This window comes from Acipenser ruthenus, chromosome 13, assembly GCF_902713425.1.
Source record: "Acipenser ruthenus chromosome 13, fAciRut3.2 maternal haplotype, whole genome shotgun sequence".
In the NCBI taxonomy this organism is placed as follows: domain Eukaryota; kingdom Metazoa; phylum Chordata; class Actinopteri; order Acipenseriformes; family Acipenseridae; genus Acipenser; species Acipenser ruthenus.
Window position 1 is genome coordinate 15,236,486 of NC_081201.1, and position 25,060 is coordinate 15,261,545.

General features: G+C 41.4%; 1 protein-coding gene across 1 annotated transcript; it reads right to left on the minus strand.

Moving 5' to 3' along the window:
• LOC131740170 (major histocompatibility complex class I-related gene protein-like) lies at positions 1 to 24,449 on the minus strand. The gene is made up of 7 exons (XM_059035301.1): positions 24,122 to 24,449; positions 18,300 to 18,572; positions 6,060 to 6,347; positions 3,868 to 3,978; positions 2,192 to 2,224; positions 1,586 to 1,640; positions 1 to 179 (listed from the first exon to the last, which is right to left on the minus strand). The coding sequence occupies exons 1-7, from the start codon at positions 24,447 to 24,449 to the stop codon at positions 137 to 139; spliced, it is 1,131 nt and encodes a 376-aa protein (XP_058891284.1). The 3' UTR covers positions 1 to 136.
• Positions 24,450 to 25,060: the final 611 nt, after the last annotated feature.

Sequence of the window (25,060 nt, forward strand, 5' to 3'; positions counted from 1 at the left end):
ACAAATGACTACAAATTCTTAATTCTTAACACAGATGACTGTAACACAGCGTCCTTGTCTATCAGTTTGTCCGATCGCTCTGTGTGACAATATCGGGGTAAATAAAGTGTAAAAGATGAAGCCTCAGCTGAGTCATTTATTCTGTCTGTGTCATCAGCTTCTCTGCAATGGGGTCACACCTGGAACAATACAGACATGGAACAAAGAGACTGTGGTTAGTAAAGCACATGGGTGAGAAAAGCACAATGGAACCAGTTTTGTTTGTGTTTGCTCCCTCAAAACTAGCAAGAAACAACTCAAAATCCTAATTGCTGCTCCCTGCACTGTTACACTGTTTCATCCTTGCAGAAGATGGGGGCTCATTTTACTCTGCTGTGAACAGAATGAAAATGGTATCCAATCATTTATAAACTGTGATGGGATTAAATAAAACAGATGAGCTCAGTCAGAAGTGTCTAACATAGATTTTAGTCCTCATAACACATCCCTGTATAAAGCTGTATTATAGCAGTGGCCAAAACAGAGTAGACGAAATACTGCGAAAGGAATAATCCCAGTTCTGTGAAGCAGCTCAGCTCTGAGTGTCCCCAGGACTGAGTGCAGCAGGAATGTGAGAAGCAGGAGCACTCTCAGGCTCTCCTCTGAACTCTACCCTCCTTGTTGGTGTGCTGTGCTCTGTCCTATCAAGACAATGCTGGAGTATCAGTGAGAAGCAGGAGCACTCTCAGGCTCTCCTCTGAACTCTACCCTCCTTGTTGGTGTGCTGTGCTCTGTCCTATCAAGACAATGTTGGAGTATCAGTGAGAAGCAGGAGCGCTCTCAGGCTCTCCTCTGAACTCTACCCTCCTTGTTGGTGTGCTGTGCTCTGTCCTATCAAGACAATGTTGGAGTATCAGTGAGAAGCAGGAGCACTCTCAGGCTCTCCTCTGAACTCTACCCTCCTTGTTGGTGTGCTGTGCTCTGTCCTATCAAGACAATGTTGGAGTATCAGTGAGAAGCAGGAGCACTCTCAGGCTCTCCTCTGAACTCTACCCTCCTTGTTGGTGTGCTGTGCTCTGTCCTATCAAGACAATGTTGGAGTATCAGTGAGAAGCAGGAGCACTCTCAGGCTCTCCTCTGAACTCTACCCTCCTTGTTGGTGTGCTGTGCTCTGTCCTATCAAGACAATGCTGGTTGCATGCAGTTCCAATTTTCACAAGCTGTTATCATCTTTCTCACATTTAGCAGGAAGATGTCACATGAAACATGAGAATAGATTGACAATCATCACATTTGATTAAGAAGGCGTCCGTTATTCATGTGAGACTCACAGGAAACCCAAAATCTCATGTAGCTCAGAAGAGTCAGGCAACTGTCAAACTATAACAAATGGCAAACCACAGGCTACAGGTGGTTCTCAAGAGAATACTGTGAGTTCAAGTACAGAACTTTAAAAATCCCTCCATTCAAGTGAATAAAAACCAAACATATTTTGAAATGTAAGCAGTGCTGTCTTTAATACATCTTTCTGGGGTGATAGTTGATTGATTTAGAAAAAGAACAACACACAAATAGTATTTAAAAGTGCATGAAAATGTATCTTTACCTGTCATTGTTGGTGGAGTTGGATGAGTTGGATGAAGCATCACTTTGTTCCTTTGCTGAAATAATAATAAAATCAATAAAAGCAGACACCAGGAATGAGGAGATCTTTCATAGAAGAGCCTGTAAAGCCCTTCTCACTTGGGTTTATATTTGAATGTTACTGTAGTTTAGTATCTAGCAGGTGTGGCATTAGAAAACAATGAGCTCCTAAAAGCAGTGCAAACCAGGTAGAGACAGCTCTGCAGAAACACATATATTAGAACTCTGAACCATAGAAAACAATGAGCTCCTAAAAGCAGTGCAAACCAGGTAGAGACAGCTCTGCAGAAACACATAGATTACAACTCTGAACCAGAGAAAAGATATTAAGAAGGTACAGGCAGTTTCTACAGATCAGTTTTCCTGTAGAGCAAGTTAAATTGTTCACAAGAACAGTATTTAAAGAACTGCATTCTAACCCCTATAACAAATTCAGAGTCGTCTTTTAAATTGTAATTATTGAATTCAATTTTGTTTGTTTTTCTCCAGCCTTGATATTCAACACATTAGAAGTGTTTTATTTCTTCTACTTAAATCTATACAATTAAAACACATCTAAAATACTTACTCTGTGCTGGTGTGTAGTCAGGGCTCCTGGCACCTAGGAGTGAATTACAAAACTCAGGGTTACTGTATTTACAAGTGAATCTATCAGCAGCTTCATATCATTGAGAAATGTATTGTCATTATTCCACACACTGGAGAAGGTTGTGATTGCACTCATGTTATTAGAGCACACATGCCAGGGCTGGATTCACTTTCCCTGCACCCAGCCCTGCTTTATACAACTATAGGACTGTGACAGAAATATAATGAGTTCTGGTTGTAAATCTCCCTCCCGACCTGTGAGGGCGCTGAGCAGCGAGGACAGAGTTCTTTTGACGGGCTGGACTGACAGTTCTTTCCCGGGTCGGGGAGTTGGCTAATCTGGAAGAAGGCGAGTCTCTGTTGCAAGAACGTATTGACCCGGAAGGTAAACAATGTAGCAGCCGCTGATTGTAAGGCAGCTGTATTAGTTTACCAAGGGGTCATGCGTGACAGCATAAAAAGGGGACAGAGACTTGTAATCGGTTCCTTCGCTTGGGTTCAGAGACACACGGAACTGGAAGGACAGGGAGAGTTCCCAAAAAGAAACGAGAAATATTCGTGAGTGTTTTGTTTGTTTGTAGCACTGTTAGTAATTGTCTTTTGTGTGTAAATTCACTAGACAGCTAACACGTCTCCGGTGCTGTCGCCTTGGGCCAGCACTACGCGGAACAGCAACACCACAGTCACTGTTATTTGTTATCACCCACCTGAGTACTACTGCAAGCACCTGGACCGGTGATTTGTGTTAGTAGTATTGTGGGAGCGGATAACGTGTTATTATTTGTTTTGTTTACAAATCATTATTATTATTTTCCTGCCGAGCTTTACACCAGGGGTGTATTGCCGGAGGATTATTGTTTGGTCGCCAGACCAGAATTTGTTTAGAAATAAAAATAACATTTCCAAATTGTATTACAGTTTTCACGTGTGATTGTTTCTGCACTGCATCACCTCTGCATCCTGTCTTAATCAGCAGCCACTTTGCCACAAGGACCCTGTTGAGATTCGTTACTAAAAGAACTCCCTAAAATCACAGAAATTTTGACCCATTTTTGGCAGCCTAGTGCACTAAAACCACAGCAGATATTTTTCTGAAGATTCTACCAGTTACTCTCCCTCATGTGCACCTGGAAGAGTCCAGTTGATCTTATAAGCACACATTATCATCATGTTGTTTTCCAAGAGCATAGCATATGTGTTAAACTCATGTTGGGTAACGTTTCCAGTACTCTGCAAATCTGGAGTGCCATCAGTGGTTCAAATCCTTAGGTAGCTGTTTCAGGAGTTAGGGCTCTATCCATCCTCACTGCCCCAGTGCTGGTAGTAGTTTATTCAGAACCTAAACTTTAAGGCCAGCTGAAAGCTGAGCCCAGAGATGACTGTGGAAGACATCTCTTCAGATTCCTACATGGAGGAATCAGCAGCCCAGTGCAAAGACTAGTACAGGCACCTTTTACACATTTACTGCAGGAAAGACCAGGGACATAAAAGACTAGGATCAACTAGAAATGGGAGTTTGTTCATGTTAATCTCATAAATATGTATATTTCATATCTCCATCATGTCTATTCTGTACATACAGAACACAATTCATAAAGGAATTAGAAATGCAGCATTAATAAAAGCAGCTCTTAACCCCGCCTCCCTCTCTCTCACCTGATGCTCTTTTCTTCCAGATGTGAACTCCTATGATCACTGCGATGATCAGACCCAGAGCAGCCAGCACACCACCAGCAACAAACCCCATGTTGAGAGCAGCCTCTGGAACTGCAAACACACAGGAGACTGTTTAGCAAAAGCAATCAGTGAAGAGAGGGGTGAAATTCAATAATAAAGTGCAGGTACTCATGTGCGCAGCCTGGTGTAAACATTAAAAAATGATGACAGTTTGAGTGCAGATTAATAAATGCTTCTAAAATGTATACATATCGTTTTAAATACAAAATCAGCCTTAAAATATAACTGAAATTATAACCAATTCACCAGAAGCTGAAAATCCTGAAAGCTTTGTATCCTCTGCATGTATCACTCAGCCATGTACTGTAATATAACACTGAAGTTAACCCTGAAATGATCAGTATTAATACATATTACACTGTGCAGTAACTGCTGTACAGGGAGTTTAGTTTCAATATATCTTAAAAAAGTGGTGATATTATACCAAAAAATTGTATTAAAAAAAACGTGCTATAAAAACTATACTACAAAAAGGTCTAAGTCAAACAATGCACAATAGGGACTAAAATACCCCTCTAATGTATAATGTAACAGGCACTACTCAAATAAATTAGAACATATATCTCTATTACTGTATTCGCTCATGTAAAAGTCGACCTTGTGTAAAAGTCGAACCCCCCATTGCGAGGGCGAGATTTTTAAATTTAGCCGTTGTCAATTATTTTTTTTATTATTTTCTCCCCAATTTGGAATGGCCAATTATTTTTAAGCTCACTGCTACTACCCGGGAGGGCGAAGACGAACACACGCTGTCCTCCGAAGCGTGTGCCGTCAGCCGACCGCTTTTTTTCACACTGCGGACTCACCAAGAGCTACAGCATCGGAGGACAACGCAGCTCTCGGGTAGCTTACAGTCAAGCCTGCAGGCGCCCAGCCAGACTACAGGGGTCGCTGGTGCACGGTGAGCCAAGGACACCCTGGCCGACCTAACCCTCCCTCCCCTGGGCGGCGCTCGGCCAATTGAGCGCCACCCCCTGGAAGCTCCTGTCCTCGGTTGGCAAAGGAATAGCCTGGACTTGAACTCGCAACGTCCAGACTATAGAGCACATCCTGCACTCCACGTGGAGCGCCTTTACTGGATGTGCCACTCGGGAGCCCCTTATCATTTTTATTTTTTACATTTTTTCATTTGTTATTGAAACAGATGGTAAGTGTAGTGAAACAGAAAACAAAAAGGAACTCCTGAAATCGAAACTGTTGTTCAGGCATTAGTTGTCCTATATGTATTAGATATCATGCGTCTGAGCAGCAGATTTTCAAAAATAACAACTTGACGCCTCATACTATTCCAAAAGAAAATAGCTCATGCAACGGCTTCTTAAAGCCATAATCTTTTGCTAAATTGCATTGCCTTTTACATTTACGCAGTTCTGTGCATGGGTAACATTTTGATTTCATTTTACTGTTGGGTCGTTAATGAGGAATTTTACATACTGCTACAATACATACCGGATTTAAAAGTATTGCAGCGCTGAGCTGCGGGGTTTCCAGGATATAATGAGAAAGACAGCAGTTGTGGTTCAAAGCAGTAGGAAACCACTGTCTATTATTTTTTTTAGCTTTTAGTTAACAATGGCTCTTATTCCTTTCCTCTCACAACTCCCACTGCCAGGACCTACTTCTCTCTTTCACACTGTCATCTCCACACACACCCCCAAGTCCCTCCCCCTTCCTCACTCATTGGTTGAACACTCCCTATCTCTGACTGGTTGTGTCAGACCTGCTCCCACCCCCCTCAGTGACACAGTCACACAAGCACCAAAACACACAGAGAACGCTAACAGATCAGAACAAAAATAACAGAGTTTACAAACACACATTATTTACAGAGTACTCCCATTCCCTTCCCCAGTCCATAACCAGGTCCATCCCCCTCCCTCCCCTCCCTGCTCACAGTCTATTTCAGTACCAGGGTCTCAGGTACAGCGTTCCTCCCTCCCTCCCTGCTCACACAGTCTATTTCAGTACCAGGGTCTCAGGTACAGCCTCCCTCCCCTTCCTCCCCTCCCTGCTCACACAGTCTATTTCAGTACCAGGGTCTCAGGTACAGCCTCCCTCCCTCCCTGCTCACACAGTCTATTTCAGTAGCAGGGTCTCTCTCTCTCTCTTACCCCATTTCACATCCATCTTCTCATCCAGACTGGCGTGGTCCACCTGGCAGGAGTAGCTGTGTTTCTTCTGGTCCTCAGGACTCACTGTCAGGGTCTTTCTCAGCTGGTAGGTTGTGTCCCCGTTGGGTAGCACCTCTCCACTCCACACCCCCTCCTCCAGCAGAGCTTCACCATCTCTGATCCAGTTCACCTCAACCTCTCGGGGGTAAAACCCCGTCACGTGGCAAATGACGTCTGTTCCTGCAGATTCCCGCGCTTTCCTCTGTATCAGCATCACTGCAGGGCGGACTGGTGAAGGAGAACATCAATACTGTTACAGTTAGATCCCAGGATTGTTTCACGCAGTATTCAACCACACTGTAGAAACATCCTTCACTCTGATTGGCTGAGAGGGTATATGTAAATGGAGCTAATGTATGGCTGATTTGAGTGTAGCTCTAGCCCTGGCATGCTGGTGTGACAGAGATCGAATGGTGCTTGGTGTTAGATCTCCCTCTCGACCTGTGAGGGCATTGTGTAACGGGAACAGAGTACCCTTAACTAAATGGCACGACAATTTATTCCGTAGGGTAGGTGGAAGTTGGTCATTTAGGAAAGGGGCACAGCTACGGTATCCAAACTCAATGACCCAGACGGTAAACAGTGTGGCATCCGAGGATTGGAGGAGCGGATGCGCTCGTTAACCTAGGGGTCATGAGCAAGGATATAAATAGGGGTCATAGCATACGTGATCTGTTCCTTGGTAAATGGTTAGTGTTGAAAACCTACAAGGAGTCTGTGTTGCAGTATTGTGAACCGTGAGTTTTGTCTTGTGTTTGTTAGTGTTTTGTTAACTGTCGTCTGTTTTTTAATAGACTACCAGTTGCACGATCCGGAGCTGTAGCGAAAGCCAGCATAAACCCGGACATCACTTTCACCCCTGCATTTCACGGAGAACTGTATTTCACCACTTGCACTTATTCACTATCACTAAGAACTGTGTTTGTGTTTTGTGTTGGTGTGTAAAACTGGACTTCTGGTTACGAGTCAAACCCGGGGAATTACAAATACCGAGTGATACATGCCGCTGTATCACTCCAACATTATTATTTACAGGTGTTTGTCATAAGGCTCTGGACATTGTCAGTTAAATCAATAAACACCCTTGCACCTGGAAATCATTGTCTGTCTGTTTTGTATCCACTCTGCACTGCACTCACCTGTATTCACTCACCACTTTGCCACAGCTGGTCAGTTTGAATTGGAACTGAACTCAACAAAACTGATCAGCTCAGCAGTGACTTAGTTAACAGCAGAACAAACAGGCATTGTGTTTTTATAGGTACCTTTGTGTTTATAGTAATTGAATAGCACAGTCTGTGCATTATCAGTGATCTTAGCATAGCAACACATTTCTGTTTCTATAGAGAGTTTGTTCTCATGTTTCAGAATGCTCTCCAGCTGTAGCTAAAACACTTTAAAGAGAGTGAGCTTTCTAAAATGGGCCCCTGTGTGACTGATACATGTTGGGTCTTATGTACCACAGTGAAATGATTATTTTCGGTTACTAGGCGTTTTTCTTTTTTTCTGTCACAATATTAACTTGACAGTACTTGCACACTTCAGTTGTACCTTCTTTCCTTTGCTGTCTTCCACAACGAAATCCTTCTGGGGTTTCTATGTGTTTAGGCATTTTTTTTACATTTCGCCACAATTGGCAATCTCGCGAACAAGAACAACCCTCTGCTTCAAATAATTGTAATCTCATTCCAAGCATGTTACAGTCCTCCAACAGACATGTAAAGTACAGTACAATCCGCAGAACATAAGATCACATTCAAATAAGAGCACAATAAAGAATACAGTAAATAATTACATTGAAGAGCGAGTTCAACTAAGAGCAGTTAACTTATAGTAAAAAGATTTGCTCATACGAGTAAAGTCCATTAAGAGCACACAGTAAGTACGATAAATGGACAAGAACGATTTCAAATAAGCACATTTACAAAAAAACATTAATTACGGATACCTAGAGAGTAAAATCAAGTACAAGATACAGGAAGTAGTTATAATTGAGAGCAGTAGTAGAATACGGCAAGGTATGGAGCAGTTCAGTGCAAGTACAAGCTGATGCAAGTACTGGAACAATTGGGTGCCAAATAGTCTAGTATAGGGGAGAGTTGTGAGGTTTACAGATGCTGTCTAGCGGGTGTAGAGAAAAAACAGGAGGGGTCCCAGGACTAAACCTTGGGGGACACCTGTCGAAAAAGGGCAAGAGGTAGAGGGTGAGCCATGCCAAGACATGTGGTACGTGCGATCGGAGAGGTAGGAGAAAAACCAGGCAAGAGCAGTGTTGGAGAGTCCCAGGTCAGTGAGGGAGGACAGAAGAATAGAGTGGTCGGCTGTGTCAAAGGCAGCAGAGAGGTCAAGGAGAATTAGGACAGAGGAGAGGGAGGTGGCATGGGCAGAGAGCGTTTGTGACGGAGAAGAAGCGCAGTTTTCAGTGGCATGTGCCGGGCAAAAACCAGATTGTAGGGAGTTGAGCAGAAGGAGGGTAGATCACTAAGGGTTGCAGAGGGTGATGGGGAGTGAGTGAGAAGAGGACAGGGGTGGGGAAGGAGGCGAGGTATTGAAGAGTTTGTGGATGTTGTGATTTTGGAGAAGAAGGAGGCAAAGTCATCAGCCGAGATAGAGGAAGGTGGAAGAGGGGAGGAGAGGGCTACGGAAGGAGGAGAAGGTAGAGAAACGTTTACTGGAATTGTTAGTAGAAGACGGAATGATAGAGAGGTGAGTGTAGAAGAGAAGGAAGAGAGGAGCGAGCAATAGAGATCCAAGGCAGCAGGGAGATTGGTTTTCTTCCATTTCTTTTCAGCAGTGCGCAGTTTGGTACGAGCCGAGCGGAGCACGGAGAAGAGCCAGGGCTGGGGCGGGAAGAGGCGGGCAGGTTGAGAGGTGAGGAGGTAAAGGGAGTCGAGACAGGAGGTGAGGGTGAAGAGAGTGGAGGTAGCCGAGTCTACAGAGAGTTGGGAGAAGGAGTCGACAGAGGGGAGGTGAAAAGTGATTGTAAAGGAGTAATCAGGAGCCCTAATTATAGTTACCAAATGCAAGGAAAATCTAGGACATAAATAAAGTCAATGTGTAACTGCTTTTTAGAGGTTCCTTTTAGATAAATCGCTTCCTTTTATTTTTCTTCTCAAGCTGCATGTGGAACAGGTAGGTCACCATATCAGCTCCATTATGAATAACACTATCTCTGCCATATCTACCACGTTGAAACTTTATTGTCACTTAAAATTGTGTGGCATAGAAAGTGTCTGACGTTCTTTTTAATGTGTTGTTTACAGCTGCTTGCGTGACAGCATCTGTACCAGGGTCTTGGTGTGTTTACACTTACACCTCGGACCTGAGCTGGCTTACAGTCAATCAGATTAAAAGAGTCTTATCATTTGAGCCACCTGTTTACACTTGCTCATACCTTAACTGCCTTTGGCCCCGTATAGCCCCTGAACTGCAGTGTGTGCCCGACGACGTCATAGCGAGGCAGAAGTGTTTAATCCACAGCAAGCCTGTCATTTGTGTCACTTGTGTGTTTCTACTTCAAGGTGGTCGTTCTGTGCTAGTTAAGATTTAATTTGCCATCAGAAATGGAGCGGAGCATTGAAAACTTGATAATAAATACCTTTAATAATAAAAACAGTAAAATCCACTAAAGACAGTCCTGTGAATATCGGAACACAAGTGTGTATTAAGGTAGGCTTGCAGCACAATAAAAAAAAAAAAAAAATTGTTTTAAAATGAATAAAAGCAATAAGTATCATCTTTATTAACACATATTATATTTATTGTTCACCCTCAAAATTTGTACATTGGTAAGCATGGACAATCCATGAAAAATGAACCAGCAGCGAATCATAATTGCAAAACAACCGCAGGAAATACTGTGTTAATACGAAAAATAAGTTCATACTGTTGGCCCACAACACACTCAAAAATGCTTCAAACTGTTTAGAAATTAACAATAAAATCAATACAAGTACCAATTTTATCACAAAATCAAAGCAAAAATGACTAATTTGTTTTTATAACATGTACATTGATAAATGAGAACGCTGGAAAAGGAGCAAAATACGAATATTCATTGCAAGACTCAAATGCACGAAATACTGTTAATACAAAAAAAAACACACATACACTAAAAGGCAGCCCTGTTAATATCAGGAAAAAAGTTTGTATTTGGCTTACTTTCAGCACGCTCAAAAACAGCTTCACAACTGGTTTTAAAATGAATAACGTCATAAAAATAGCTGTATGCATCTATAGTGAGTGGAAGCCTCTGGGAAATAATAATACCAGTGCCTCTCCCAGTTTCCTGAGCAAAAGTAAATTAGCTTGGGTAGTGAACATCTCTAAAAAAAAAATTACAAAAAAAACCCATCTCCCATCTCTTTGTCAGGTTTTCATTAAGTACTATGGGAAAACTACAAAGCGGTATGTAATTCAATTTGTTAATGTAACACAACTCTATGAAGCTAAATTAGTTTATTCTATAGGGTTATGCAAAACATTTGTCCATGTAGATTCGAGCCTGTGAGGACACAGCTCCCTGTGCTTAAGCCAGACATTGGCTTTTATTGCTAATCCATGAGACTGTTTTTGTTCAATTTAATATCATATATTGTACTCAATTCAACATAAACTAAACTCAGAAATCTTGTTCCCGCGTGCAATATAAAATGCAGAGGTGCTGCGTTGCATTTATGGATAAAGCTACCAACCTTCCGAAGCCTAAATCCGGTGTTGTGAAATATCCTGCATCCCATCGACCGACGCACACGCCGCTGCGAGACAGAGGGCAGGGGGATTTTAATACTAATACGTAATCGTTGTGTGCTGCTTTTATTCTCCTTTAAAAAATTAGTTCAATGGAGCGTCTCACTGTGTAATACACACGTGTAATACGACAGAATCAACACAGAACACGCCATATCTTATTAGTCAGTAAAGTTTCAAATATCAATAATCACAATCACCGACAGTAACTTGTGAGTGCGTCGAACTCCAGCTCCATGCTGTCCCGTACATAACGGGAGGCGGGGCTAGATCTAGACGTTACACGCAGCCCAAATATACTAATGGATCAGCGCCTTTCATAGTAGACCACCATCACAAAGCGCTTTACAAGATGCAGTAACAACAAGAAAATCCATAATACTTTAAATACAGAGAAATGCATAATACATGCTATACAGTAAAAAAAATACAGTGGAACGTGCATAATACATGATAGTAACATATTACATGAAATAGTAGCAGCAACACAGCAGCTAATAGCAGATAAGTCTTAAAGAGCATGGAAAGCAAGAGAGAACAGGTGGGTCTTGAGAGTTGATTTAAAGCGAGCGATGGTGGGAGCATCACGCACCAAAGCTGGGAGAGAGTTATTATTATTATTATTATTTATTTCTTAGCAGACGCCCTTATCCAGGGCGACTTACAATCGCAAGCAAATACAAATACATTCAAGTGTTACAATATAAGTCATACAATAAAAACAAGAAATACAATAATTCTCAAGTGTGACAAACCACAATTCAATAATACAAGATAATAGTTCCAAAGAGTCGGAGCCATGAAGCTAAACGAGCGTTCTCCAAGTGTGGTGCACTTTTGCTTGGGGTTAACAAGCAGGCCAGAGTCGGAGGACCTCAGTTTGCGGGCAGGGACATAGCGGGTCAGCAGGCTGAGGAGGTACTCGGGACCTGTGTGATGAAGGGCCTTGTAGGTGAGCAGGAGAGTTTTGAAAATAAACTTTACAGGTAGCCAGTGCAGCTGGGCAAGACGGGGGGTGATGTGTTCACGTTTTGTACATCTGGTAAGGATCCTGGCAGCGACATTCTGAACTAGCTGCAGTCGGTTTATGGTGTGTGCCGGGAGACCATCATATAGAGAGTTGCAGTAGTCGAGTCGAGAGGAGACAAATGCATGACAAAGTATCTCCGCATCCGGGAGGGAAAAGTAGGGACGGACTTTGAGATGTTTCAAAGATGGTAGAAGGAGGATTTGACCACGGAGGAGATGTGGGCATCAAAGGAGAGGTTGCTGTCAAGAAGTACACCAAGGCTTCATACTGTGGGGGAAGGCAGCAGCAGACAGTTTCCGAGGTTCAGGGCAGCTCTATTTAGATTCTGAAGTTGCGTTTTAGATCCTACTAGAAGGAGTTCAGATTTGCTTGTGTTCAGCTGAAGAAAATTGGCAGACATCCAGGCCTCTATGTCTTGAATGCAAGCCGAGAGCCGGACCATGGCAGAGGGGCTTCCAGGGTCGAGTTTTAAGTAGAGCTGGGTGTCATCGGCATAGGAGTGAAACATGAGGCTGTGTTGGCTGATGAGGTGAACCAAGGGAAGCATGTAGATATTGAAAACAAGGGACACAAGCAATATCATAAAATGTTAGGTTATTATCATAACCCTGGTTCCCTGAAATAGGAATATTAACCAAGAGTACAGATTGAAACAAAACCAAGCAGCTACTGTGGGCGTGCTGCTTTAGCAGCTTCAACTGGTTTAATGTCTCTAAGGGTAGACATGCGTTTTTCCAGTGAGAATATTTTATCTGTCAACTCTTGACTTACCTTACATTTTTGACATAAAAATGTACGCACAAACTCAATACAGCTAATAACTATGAACATATTGCATGATATACATTGCATAGCTTTCATGTCATTATCAGCAGAGGTCATAGTTGATACAATATTTAAATGTCACAAATGTCCTTTAGTTAAAAAAAATAAAAAAAAGATAACAGTAAGTCAATAATGTGATAAGCCAACCTTTAGTATTGCTGCTGGTGGAAAATGCTGGAGAGTCGGCCTCAGATCCAGCCTCTCAGTGCTGCTGCTGGTGAAAAACCCAGGAGCCGGCCTCAGATCCAGCTCAGTGCTGCTGCTGGTGAAAAACCCAGGAGCCGACCTCAGATCCAGCCTCTCAATGCTGCTGCTGGTGAAAAACCCAGGAGCCGACCTCAGATCCAGCCTGTCAGTGCTGCTGCTGGTGAAAAACCCAGGAGCCGGCCTCAGATCCAGCTCAGTGCTGCTGCTGGTGAAAAACCCAGGAGCCGGCCTCAGATCCAGCCTCTCAGTGCTGCTGCTGGTGAAAAACCCAGGAGCCGGCCTCAGATCCAGCCTCTCAATGCTGCTGCTGGTGAAAAACCCAGGACCCGGCCTCAGATCCAGCCTTTCAATGCTGCTGCTGATGGAAACGCAGGAGAGCAGGTCTCAGAGAGACCAAGGGTTTTCCTGCTGCCTGAAGTAGAGCTGTTGGCCTCTGAAGCACAGAGCCTCCTGCTGGTCTAGGATCTGTTGCTGCAGTGAGTATATTGCTTGCCTCTGTAACTCATCCAATATACATTATCATAACCCTGGTTCCCTGAAATAGAAATGTAGCCATTACTGTATGGGTGTTTACCTCCTAAAGACCCTAAACCTGAATAGATGTATCAAAGCTGCACGCAGTGCCTGTGATGCAGTCATGCCCGCCCCCGAGGGCATATAAGGACTGCCCGCACAGATCACAGCATCATTTTTCCTTCAAGCCTGCTGCAATCATGGACGCAGCGACCTTGAAGATTAATGGTTACATTTCTATTTCAGGGAACAAGGGTTATGATAATAACCTAACGTTCCCTATCAAGTACGAAATGTAACCATTACCAAATGGGTGAGCATACCAAAGCCATCAGATAGACCTTTAACGTAGAAAGGGATTTCCCCTCGTCAAACAGGTCCTGCAAAAAAAACGGGCACAAAACTTGCAGAAACTGCGGTCAGTGAGTGCCTCTTTGGCGTGCTCTGGCCCCAGACAGGAAGAACGTCTGCCGTGCTTATCCTCAACTGGCAGACTGGCCTTGAATAAATCGCAGGGATAAAACCCAGACATGATGCAAGCAGCAACGCAGTGTACAGTACTGTATGACTGCTGTTTCAGTCTGCTCAAACAGCAATGCCACTGTACAGTAATGTAATGGGGCGGGTCAAGACCCAAACCGAGTCCTCTGGTACTGGACCAGGGCCGGGTTGGTACGGTGCCATCGGTATGGTACCGTCGGTGCAGTTCGGTACCGAGTTTTGAATCGGAACAGTACCGGGACGGTACCCTTGGTATGGTACGTGAACCGGTGCGGTACCAGGACGGTACCCTTGGTATGGTACGTGAACCGGTGCGGTACCGGGACGGTACCCTTGGTATGGTACGTGAACCGGTGCTGTACCGGGACGGTACCCTTGGTATGGTACGTGAACCGGTGCGGTACCGGGACGGTACCCTTGGTATGCTACGTGAACCGGTGCGGTTACCTCGTTCCAGATTGGGGACATCGGGTACCGGATCGGGGACAGTGCGGGTCGGTGACCTACAGGTCTACTCTGTTCACGTTACCACAGGAAGCAGTATACAGGGATGAGGGATGCCTGCTTGTTAGAGCCCTAACAGCCTTCATAATGATGCTGCAAGCAGTCACCAAGATGGCAACAAGATACTGTGGGAGAGACCGCAAGCAATCTCAGCTGAAGCGCGTATCTCGGCCAACGCAGAGCTGCTGAGCCCAGCAGCTGTGCTCGTCTTTCTGTGGAAAAAGACAGAAAAAACACACAAGAGAAAGACATTTTCTCACAGAAAACAGTAATAAAACAATTACAGTTCATAAAATAATAATATTGTTTACAAAAACAAAACTATAATTTTAACTCCAGCCAGAGCTAAGCAGCCTTTGAGGCGAGCACGTCAGCAAACTCAATTTGCTTGGTCCCTTAGCGAGTAGACATTTTATTTAACATTATGAAATCAAAGCAAAAGTTTACCGGAAGCCAAAACATAAGTATAGTAGTCATGTTTGATTTCAAAATGTCACATTTTTCAATTTTTGTCAGGTTTTCATTAAGTACTATGGGAAAACTACAAAGCGGTATGTAATTCAATTTGTTAATGTAACACAACTCTATGAAGCTAAATTAGTTTATTCTATAGGGTTATGCAAAACATTTGTCCATGTAGATTCGAGCCTGTGAGGACACAGCTCCCTGTGCTTAAGCCAGACATTGGCTTTTATTGCTAATCCATGAGACTGTTTTTGTTCAATTTAATATCATATATTGTACTCAATTCAACATAAACTAAACTCAGAAATCTTGTTCCCGCGTGCAATATAAAATGCAGAGGTGCTGCGTTGCATTTATGGATAAAGCTACCAACCTTCCGAAGCCTAAATCCGGTGTTGTGAAATATCCTGCATCCCATCGACCGACGCACACGCCGCTGCGAGACAGAGGGCAGGGGGATTTTAATACTAATACGTAATCGTTGTGTGCTGCTTTTATTCTCCTTTAAAAAATTCAACAATCTATAGTTAACGTTTCAAACGAGTGCTGTTTTTAAATATAAAAAATACTTATTGCACAACTAGCTCCTTTACCTCACCTAAATACAACACAGCATTATTAATGCTACAAAGCACAGTGGTTTGAATCAAAATAGCTTTAGTGCATCACTGACGTACAGTCACGTGTTGTTGAATCCTATTATTATTAGGCTGCCAAGCCTAGCTGGGAATGGCTGGGGAAGCCTATTGTTAATTGTCAAGATTTATTTATTTATTTATTTATTTATTTATTTTATTATTCCCAAGACTTCAAACTGCTCCTGCTCAAATGCATGTAACCCATCCACATCAAGCTTGGCAGGTATCATCCCGGGTTCAATACAATTCAGATGCTAAAGAATTGCGCTCCTGCGTCAACCAAGATGGTGGCCTGATGCATTTTTTTTTAAAGCCTAAAAAATCCTAGCCTAAGCCTTTAAAATCTTCTTGGGAACCGGTAAAGCGATTGATCTTAAACTTGGCATATGTCATCAGCAACCAAACCTGCTTCAAGTTTGTGAAGCCTAACTTGCTGCGATAAATTTTAATATCAAAATGGCTGCCACCAAATTCGTGGAAATGTGCCCCAAACATCAAACTGCTTCTGTTTGCAAACCGTTTAACCAACTAACTCTGAACTTGGTAGACATCATCCTGGGTACAATGGAATTCAAATATGGCAAAATGGTGTTCTTTTGTAAAACAAGATGGCCACCAGAACTACATTTTCTTCTTAAATTTAAAACCGCTTCAGTTGAAAAGCAGTTTATTTGATAAACTCCAGCTGACAAGCATCATCCCTGTGTCAATACAATTGACTTTTTCAAAAATGGTGTTTGTGCATGTGAGAGGAGAGGGATCTGGACTGGCCATCCCATGTACTCCCACACTGTCAGGCAATGCCTTTTGACAGCTGTCAGCTGTGAACGAATCGGCTGGTGCTCTGTCATTGGCTGTGGGGGAGTGGGACTATACGGGGTGAATGACTCAATAAAAAGGCACTGTTTTTGTATCCTCTCTCGCTCATACAGGAAGGATAGTGGAGCGTGACTCCTGACATTTGGAAACAAAACCTGGAAATTCTGGCGCAGCCAGAGTCGGGGAGACAAAGCGGCAACTCCAGCGTGAGACAAACCCGGTGATGCAAGCAAGCCACGCATCGGTTATTTAATTTGACTAGACTAGTTAGCTTAGCGGGACTGAGCCGTCCCACAGTGTATAGGAGAGGATACTGAGCAGTGCCTGTTTCTCAGGGCTTCCACCGCTAGAGGGAGCAACGAGCCGCGGTTAAAAAATCTGCACCCTTTATTTTGTAGTTTTTTCTTAAAGTGTTTTGTTTTCCTTTTTCCTTTTCGTCTTTTGCTTATTCTTTCGGTTTACACACCTGTGCGTGTGGTTTATGAAGAACGGGGCGCAATACCATTGCTGGTAGAGTGACACCGAACTGTCAAAGAAGCACCTGCCAATAGAGCTGTGAAAATAAATCTGGGCACCTGTGCTGGCGTTTCGTATTTGAACTTTGTGTCTGCCTTGTCTTTTCCCACACCCACAGTGCATAAACCAATATTTCTTTAAAAACCTTTAAAAACCTTTCAAAATCTTCGGTCAAATGTAAAACTAGCTTATAACTCCTTACAGATTGCAGATAGGTTAATGGTTACTATGGAACACATATAGGAACCCATATATGCTCTATCCAAAAATTGCCTTGACCGTGACCTTTGAACTCTCCTTAAGGTCAAATACAAAACTAGCTTATAACAAGTGCATATAGGGTCATGGTTACTATGCAACACATATAGGAAACCACATGTGCGCTATCCAAAAATGACCTTGCCTGTGACCTTTGACCTCTCTAAGGTCAAATGTAAAACTAGCTTATAACTCCTTATAGTCCACATAGGGTTATGGTTACTATATAACACATTTAGGTAGCCATACATGCCCTATTAAAAAATTACCTTGATCGTGACCTTTGACCTCTTTAAGGTTAAATGTAAAACTAGCTTTTATAACTCCTTACAGTGTGTAGATAGGGTCATGGTTACTATGGTGTTTAAAGTTAGAAATGCAGTAGTTTGAATTGAAACTGCTCCAGAAAACCGATCTGTTGCTGACACTTGTGTTGCAATGCTATAGCTTGCCAAAATTTCCAACTGGTACTGAGCTTGGAGGCCGTAAAACTGCCTGGCAGTTCTAGTTGTTATTGGTATCATTGGTATCATTGGTGTCATGGTGTCACTGGCTACATTTGGGAGAAACCACATAACATCTTGTGGCTTGGCTGAGGCCTGCCCCGGTAAATAATGTTTTTGTTTCATTATAAATATGGTTTGTTTGATTTCTACATGAAAATGTGTTGTGTTGTGCTGTGCTTTCATTGAGCCTGGAAGTAAGGAGAAGAACCCTCACCACTGCGTGGAACCAGGGTGAGCTACAACACAATCACTGTGTGTTTAACCAGGATCGGAGCCTTAGGGTAGGGATTCATTTAGAAGATTTTTATCCCACCATTGTTTAGATTATTTGTGGTTGGGTTTGAATGAAAATACAATGATACATAAGACCCCTTGTGTCTATGTTGTGTGTCTATTTATTTAGACACTGAGTGTCATTCAGTCATGTCTGAAGATCCGTACCTGCACATTTGAAACTATAAACACTCAGTATCTAATGAGTTAAACACAAGGAATACTGTATGAGATTGTTACTTTACCTTTAAACTATAGTATCTGATGAGTTAAACACAAGGAATATGAGATTGTTACTTTACCTTTAAACTATAAACACTCAGTTAGTATCTGATGAGTTAAACACAAGGAATACTGTATGAGATTGTTACTTTACCTTTCCTCTGCTGGGTCTCCATCCCATATTGGAGGCACCACTCCAGCAACTGAAAACAGTCCTGTCTATGATAGTCCAAAGTGATCTGTTGCAATGCTGTGTCAGCTTCCAGCTTGTGTTTATAGAAGACAGCCTGCGGCACAGCAGCGACCCAGGTCATGGTATCTACATCAAGACTAACAAAATCCTTCCCATCATACGCATGATACAAATGTGCCCGCCTGGTCCCGTCATCATCCAGCTCACAGCCACCCGCGTGTTGATAAGTGTGAACTGGAATAAACACACAAAGACAAAAAACAAACTAGACATTAGTGGTCCGTTAAAAGTAAAGCTTTCTGATTTTGTAATTAGAACTACTTTTATGTAACTTGTCAATCAAATGCAACTGTTTTGTATGAAGATGCTAATTGAATGATTGTATTGTTTGGGTATAAATATTACTGGGAATGTGCAATATGTTAAACGCTAAGGACGGCCGCTTGAGGTGGAAACATGTTCGGTTTTTACTTTAAACCTCCATAATTAATTCATAAATAATACAAATAAAGAGTGTGGACAACCGAAACACTAACAATGTGTTATATGGACATAAAGACATGTATTACCAGACTCCTTATAGAATATATTATTGATTATTAAAGATGTGTATTACCAGACTCCTTATAGAATATATTATTGATTATTAATGATGTGTATTACCAGACTCCTTATAGAATATATTATTGATTATTAAAGACATGTATTACCAGACTCCTTATAGAATATATTATTGATTATTAAAGATGTGTATTACCAGACTCCTTATAGAATATATTATTGATTATTAATGATGTGTATTACCAGACTCCTTATAGAATATATTATTGATTATTAATGATGTGTATTACCAGACTCCTTATAGAATATATTATTGATTATTAAAGATGTGTATTACCAGACTCCTTATAGAATATATTATTGATTATTAATGATGTGTATTACCAGACTCCTTATAGAATATATTATTGATTATTAAAGACATGTATTACCAGACTCCTTATAGAATATATTATTGATTATTAAAGACATGTATTACCAGACTCCTTATAGAATATATTATTGATTATTAAAGATGTGTATTAACAGACTTGAACATGCTCTTGCACCGTGGTCAGTCTCGGGTGGATGCATGCAGTTCCAATATAATACATGATAATATATACAGCATCTTGTTGAGTGGCCCATCATGAACAACACTGCTATATTCATCGCTATAGCTTCCAAGTGCAGTTCCATTTACAAACAGATGTACAGTTATGGCCAAATGTTTTGCATCCCCTAGAAATTTAGGATCAAGACATAATTAAAAAAAAAAAAAAAACGATACCAGCATAATTTAGATATTTTATTTAACATCATGTCATCGAAGAAATTATTAAATGATATCGCAAGTGTTTCCCAGAAGCCATAATAGTAGTACAGTATTTCATGTTAGATTTCTAAATGTCACATTAATTTGTCAGTTTTTTTTTTATATGGAAAACTACAAACGGTATGCAATTCAATATGTTAACATAACATTATTCAGCAGGTTTCATTCGACTTTATAAAGCAATGTGAGTTAATTCTATAGGGCGATACCAAACTTTTGGCCATACTTATGTGTCACAAGAGTGCCTCTCTTCTCTGGCATTTCTGAATATTGAACGTGAAGACGCAGAGTCCATGGACTTAGTCTGACAAAGCAGCATTGCAGAAGCACTGCATTACTTGTAGTGAACATTTTCAAGTCAATTTGTCAATTGTTAAAATCTACTTTCTCAGTAACCTTATCACTGGTCCCTTTATAGCATTAGCAACAGAGGTCCCTATTCACAAAAGATTATTCACAGTACTGTACTGTTTAAAGTGTGACCTATTGGAATAGGTGAAGTGAATGTTACAATTGCAATGGCTGTGACATCACCTGCGTCAGATTTGCCTCAACTGGTATTTCACTTTAGTCTCAGGACCTCATTCACTAAACAGCGGTAACATGTTTTGCACGCAGTAAGCCCCTTTATTGTGTGCTTTGTACACCTGCTGTATTCACTAACCAGTGGCAGGCAACCTAGTGCTTGGAAATATACATGTGGAAAAAAGTACTGCGTTCAAGTCATTTAAATAGAATGAATAATGTTAATGGGTGGAAATGTGTGCAAATTACATCGTATTTACTGAATGGCGCTAACTTTACTAGGTGCCTTAAAGTGTGTTAAAAGTACCGCTTATTGAAACCAGGCGGTGTCACAGAACCAGCAGAAGAGCTGCACAGGAGAGCAAGAAGAGTCAGGGAGAGAGTATTTCGGACCAGGCTGATGTTACTATGGCTGTGTGAGGAGGAGGTAATAACTAGATACAGACTGAACACAGATCATACTAGCCTTATATGTAGGACCCCAGAAAATTCACGATATCACGAATTTCACAGAAATGGTGTATTTGACTGCCTACCGTGAAATTATATATATATATATATATATATATATATATATATAGTGAACGATCCGGCACTCACGGTAGTTCGTTGCCCCTTTAAAGATGACCCAGGACACAGGAACTTGATTTCAAAAGCGCCGACGCGCTATATTTAATAAACAGACAAAACAAAATAAACACCTAGCTCTAATGAGCACTAACTAACATAGGAATCTAACTATAAAACAGGATAGCTGAGCTGTTTACCTGTAACACAAACCAAAACAAAAGTAAATACAGTTTTAACACAAAAACACAATCAGGTTTCACACTACCTTTCTTTTCTTTTCTTTACAGTTGAACACACTCCCAGCAGGGCCCAACACACTCCCAGCAGGGCCCAACACACTCCCAGCAGCCCAGAACAGACTGGCTGCGTTCTTTAAATGCCCTGCACCTGGCTTTAATTTACAATGATAGCCAGGTGCTGGGGATAATTACTAATCAAACAATGAAACAAATGTAATTAAACAATAAAACAAAACAATTAAATTAAACCAATGTGCATTTGCACATGTTTTTCATGCAGGGAGGATATTAACCCCCTCCCTGCTGTGTTACAATATATATATATATATATATATATATATATATATATATATATATATATATATATATATATATATATGTATATAGAAATATATATATATATATGTGTGTGTGTATATATATATATATATATATATATATATATATTCATATTCAATGGCAAAAACTTTGTTAAAGTAATGTTAAGATTTGGTTGTAAAAGTCCAAAAGGTTTGGAAATTGCAAGTTAAGGTAGCCACTCAACCTTAACTCTACACCCTTATGTGTATGTTTCCCGTCACACTTGACATCAAATATGACATCATCAATGACATCGGCAATGACATCACTAAGCACATGACAAATTCTCCCCGAAGACTGGCCATATGGCCATAACACTGGGAAATCATAGTTCTTGTGATTGGTAACATGTTCAGTAACTGCATTTTTCTCAAAGTAAAAACAAACAGTCTGTTAATGTTACAAAACAAGTACGAAACAAAAACGTCCTTGGATTCTGTGTTACTTATTTACAGTTTACAACATTTATTATAAAAAATATACAATTTAAATAGGAGTGGTGTAAACTTTAAACTGGTGGAATAGCAGTTTCTATTGTACTGTATATATTGTAATGACCTGGGATTTATACTGTGTGAATGTTGTGCTCACAGCTTAGGTGTTTTATAAAAAGAGCAAGCAGGAAACCAGATGAAGGAGAACAGGAATGTGTTTTAATTGACCAAAAAATCAAAGAGAAAATAAAACCACTTCAAATTAAATGATGCCCGCAGGTTGGTCCAGTTAGTAAATGCACAGTCCCGATTCAAACAATCAATTGTATAAAGAAAAGAAAACCTAGCCCACACATCGGGGCCCTATCTTATACTTCTTCAAGGCTAACTAAAGATCTGAGGTTGGCTAATCCAAGCTCACATACCACAAGTATAGAACTGAACATCCCAGGCAATTTCCGACAGCACAATGATCTTTAAGGTCTGAAGCATTCCAAACCTCCTGTACAGATTTGAAACTGTATACAGATTAGTCACAGTCAATTATTCATCCAGCCCTATAGTAGTTTCCTTCTTTTCCTTCCCAGGTTTAATTCCTTTCTTCCCCCAGGATTCCCAGGTAAGTATGACAACTGGCCGTTCCAGGTAAGTAACCAATGCTGTCCAAAGTTTCTGTATTGTCTTTTCCCTGTTTAGGGTTCTGGCGCCATCTGCTGGCCAGTATTAATTATAATAGTCCTTAATATAGAAAAAACTTTTAAAACACTGTTGGTTTGTTGTCTTTTGTTAAGGTGCGTTTTCCTTTTACAGGGAGGAACAACAACAATGTGTTTCAATAGGCTCAGGCTTCTTAGTAACAAACGGCTGTCCCTTAATCCACATATTCTCCCGACTGAAACATATGTAAACAAACAGGCAGCAAATGCAAATGGGAGACTGGAATCTTCGTCTCACAGACCAACGTCAATCCTAGTTCACTGAGGCAGACTTTAGCATTTAGCCAACCTTAAACACACATTTTAAGAGTCACTTATGAAGTTCAAACTAACTTACTCTCGGTTACTCTCGGTTTCCACCAGGGTCCTGTTTGTTTTCCTTTCCTTTTGTTTCTCAAGCGCCATGCATAACAGACCCTCGCACTTCAACACAGCTGTAGCAGTTCCAGGCTAAAAGGTTTAGCTTACCGGTCTCAATACACAGTTTCTTCTCTGTATTAATCCACACTCTGGCAATACAGCCCAATTACCTCACACACCCGTTTCTATAATCACATCCGCTTTTTATTACCCAGAGTTCCCACCGTTATAGAAACTCTGGATTCCAGGAACTAAGATAACAATGTTAATATCCCCAGTTATTTCCATTGTTATTTTATTTTTACATCCCTCTATTTGCTACATACCCTCTCCCCCAGCTCTAACCTATTGGTTTGAGTGGCTTCATTACCCCCATAATGTACCCGTGATAAACCATCTGCACTCGCATTTTCTTTTCCACTACGATGCTCAATTTTGAATTTGTACATCTGCAAAGTAAGGAACCACCTAGTTACCCTCGCATTCCGTTCTTTATTTTCTTTCATCCACTTGAGGGGTGAATGGTCAGTGATTAACACAAATTCTCTCCCTAACAGATAGTAACGTAGTGATTCTATAGCCCACTTTATTGCCAGGCATTCTTTTTCTACTGTGGCATATCGTGTTTCTCTGGGTAACATTTTTCACTGAACACCACACGAAAGCTATAACCTCTCATTGGTGCAAAGCCTGTGTACAGTTTCAAATAAATAGTAAGAAAACATGCATTATTTTTTCAATTATAAACCATTTTACCTCACCTGAAAGGTTTTCATAGTGTGTTTTGCAATTCTCCATTTCAGAGAGACCCACCTCCTTGTTGGGTTACCTGAGTGAACTCTTGGTGCACTTTCAATTTACAAACCAGAAATACATTCCAGCCATCAAAGTGCAGCTTGAAACACTGATTCATGATACAAGATACATGCAATAGAAGTAACCTGCGGAGGACAACACCACTCGGGTTCACTTTTTTTCTAAAATGACTAGTAACGATATTAGTTACATGTCTGTTACAAACATCTGTAAATAATTTATTAACAAGTTGGACCATGAAACACAGTCTCCGGGGGTAGCTCAGGCTGACGTTACTAGGGCTGTGTGAGGAGGAGTGAAGCACGCGCTCATTCTCTGCACCCTGTCGTCCGACAGGGTGGCCATCATGGCCACAGAGTCTAGGTGTATGCCTAGGAAGGTTACAGACTGGTCAGGTATAAAACGGGTTTTTGGATGTTGACGTCAAGCCCCAAGTTTCTCAGGTGACAGGTGACAATGTTCATGTGATCCACAGCGTCTTCTGGCAACTGAGTGCATATGATCCAGTCGTTGAGATAGTTTAGAATCCCGATGCCTCTTGCTGTCAGGGGGGCTAGAGCAGCTTCACTGCACTTCGAGAAAGTGTGTGGAGCCAGAGACAGCCTGAAGGGGAGCACGTGAAATTTACAACAATTGCCCTGGAATGTGAACCGCAGGCACTTTCTGTGGCTGGGTTTTATCGGGACAGGAAAGTAGGCATCTGTGAGGTCCACCATGGCGAACCAGTGACCGACTGCAGCAACAGCCTTGTGGTCAGCATGTGGCACTAGCCACACAAGTGTTTAAATAAACACTCCCTGTAGTTAAAATGCCTGACCAGGTAACTGCATAGTCATTGTATCTATTAATTAGGGATTCCCCTTTAAGAAGGGTGAACTCCCATGAGCCTTGGCCTTTTTTAAACAGGTAGAGGAGGAAGGGAGGCAGGTCTGTGTTAGGGTTAGGCAGGTACTGAATGGGTTCCAGTTTGCTTTCAGGATTTTATTTACAAGAAAATTATATTAAATAATAACTATACTACCTTGGAGCATCTCATGGACAACTTGTTGCTGTTTTACTGCCACTTAAACTACACAATAAGCGTCAACAAACAAACAAACAGTTGGGTGAGATCATTCTGGGTTTTTTTTTCCATTTGTTCTTTTTTCTGCTGGACTTTGTTTTTCTTGCATTTTGGATTTGGATTTATTTCTTTTTTGCTCTGTTGGATTACTTGAATGATTTTTGGACTTGATTTGTTCGGGACATTGCTTTACATGAGTGATATATGTGTGTGATAGTCTTTGTAATGATTTCCATTACACGAGAGTAGATGTTAAAACTTCAT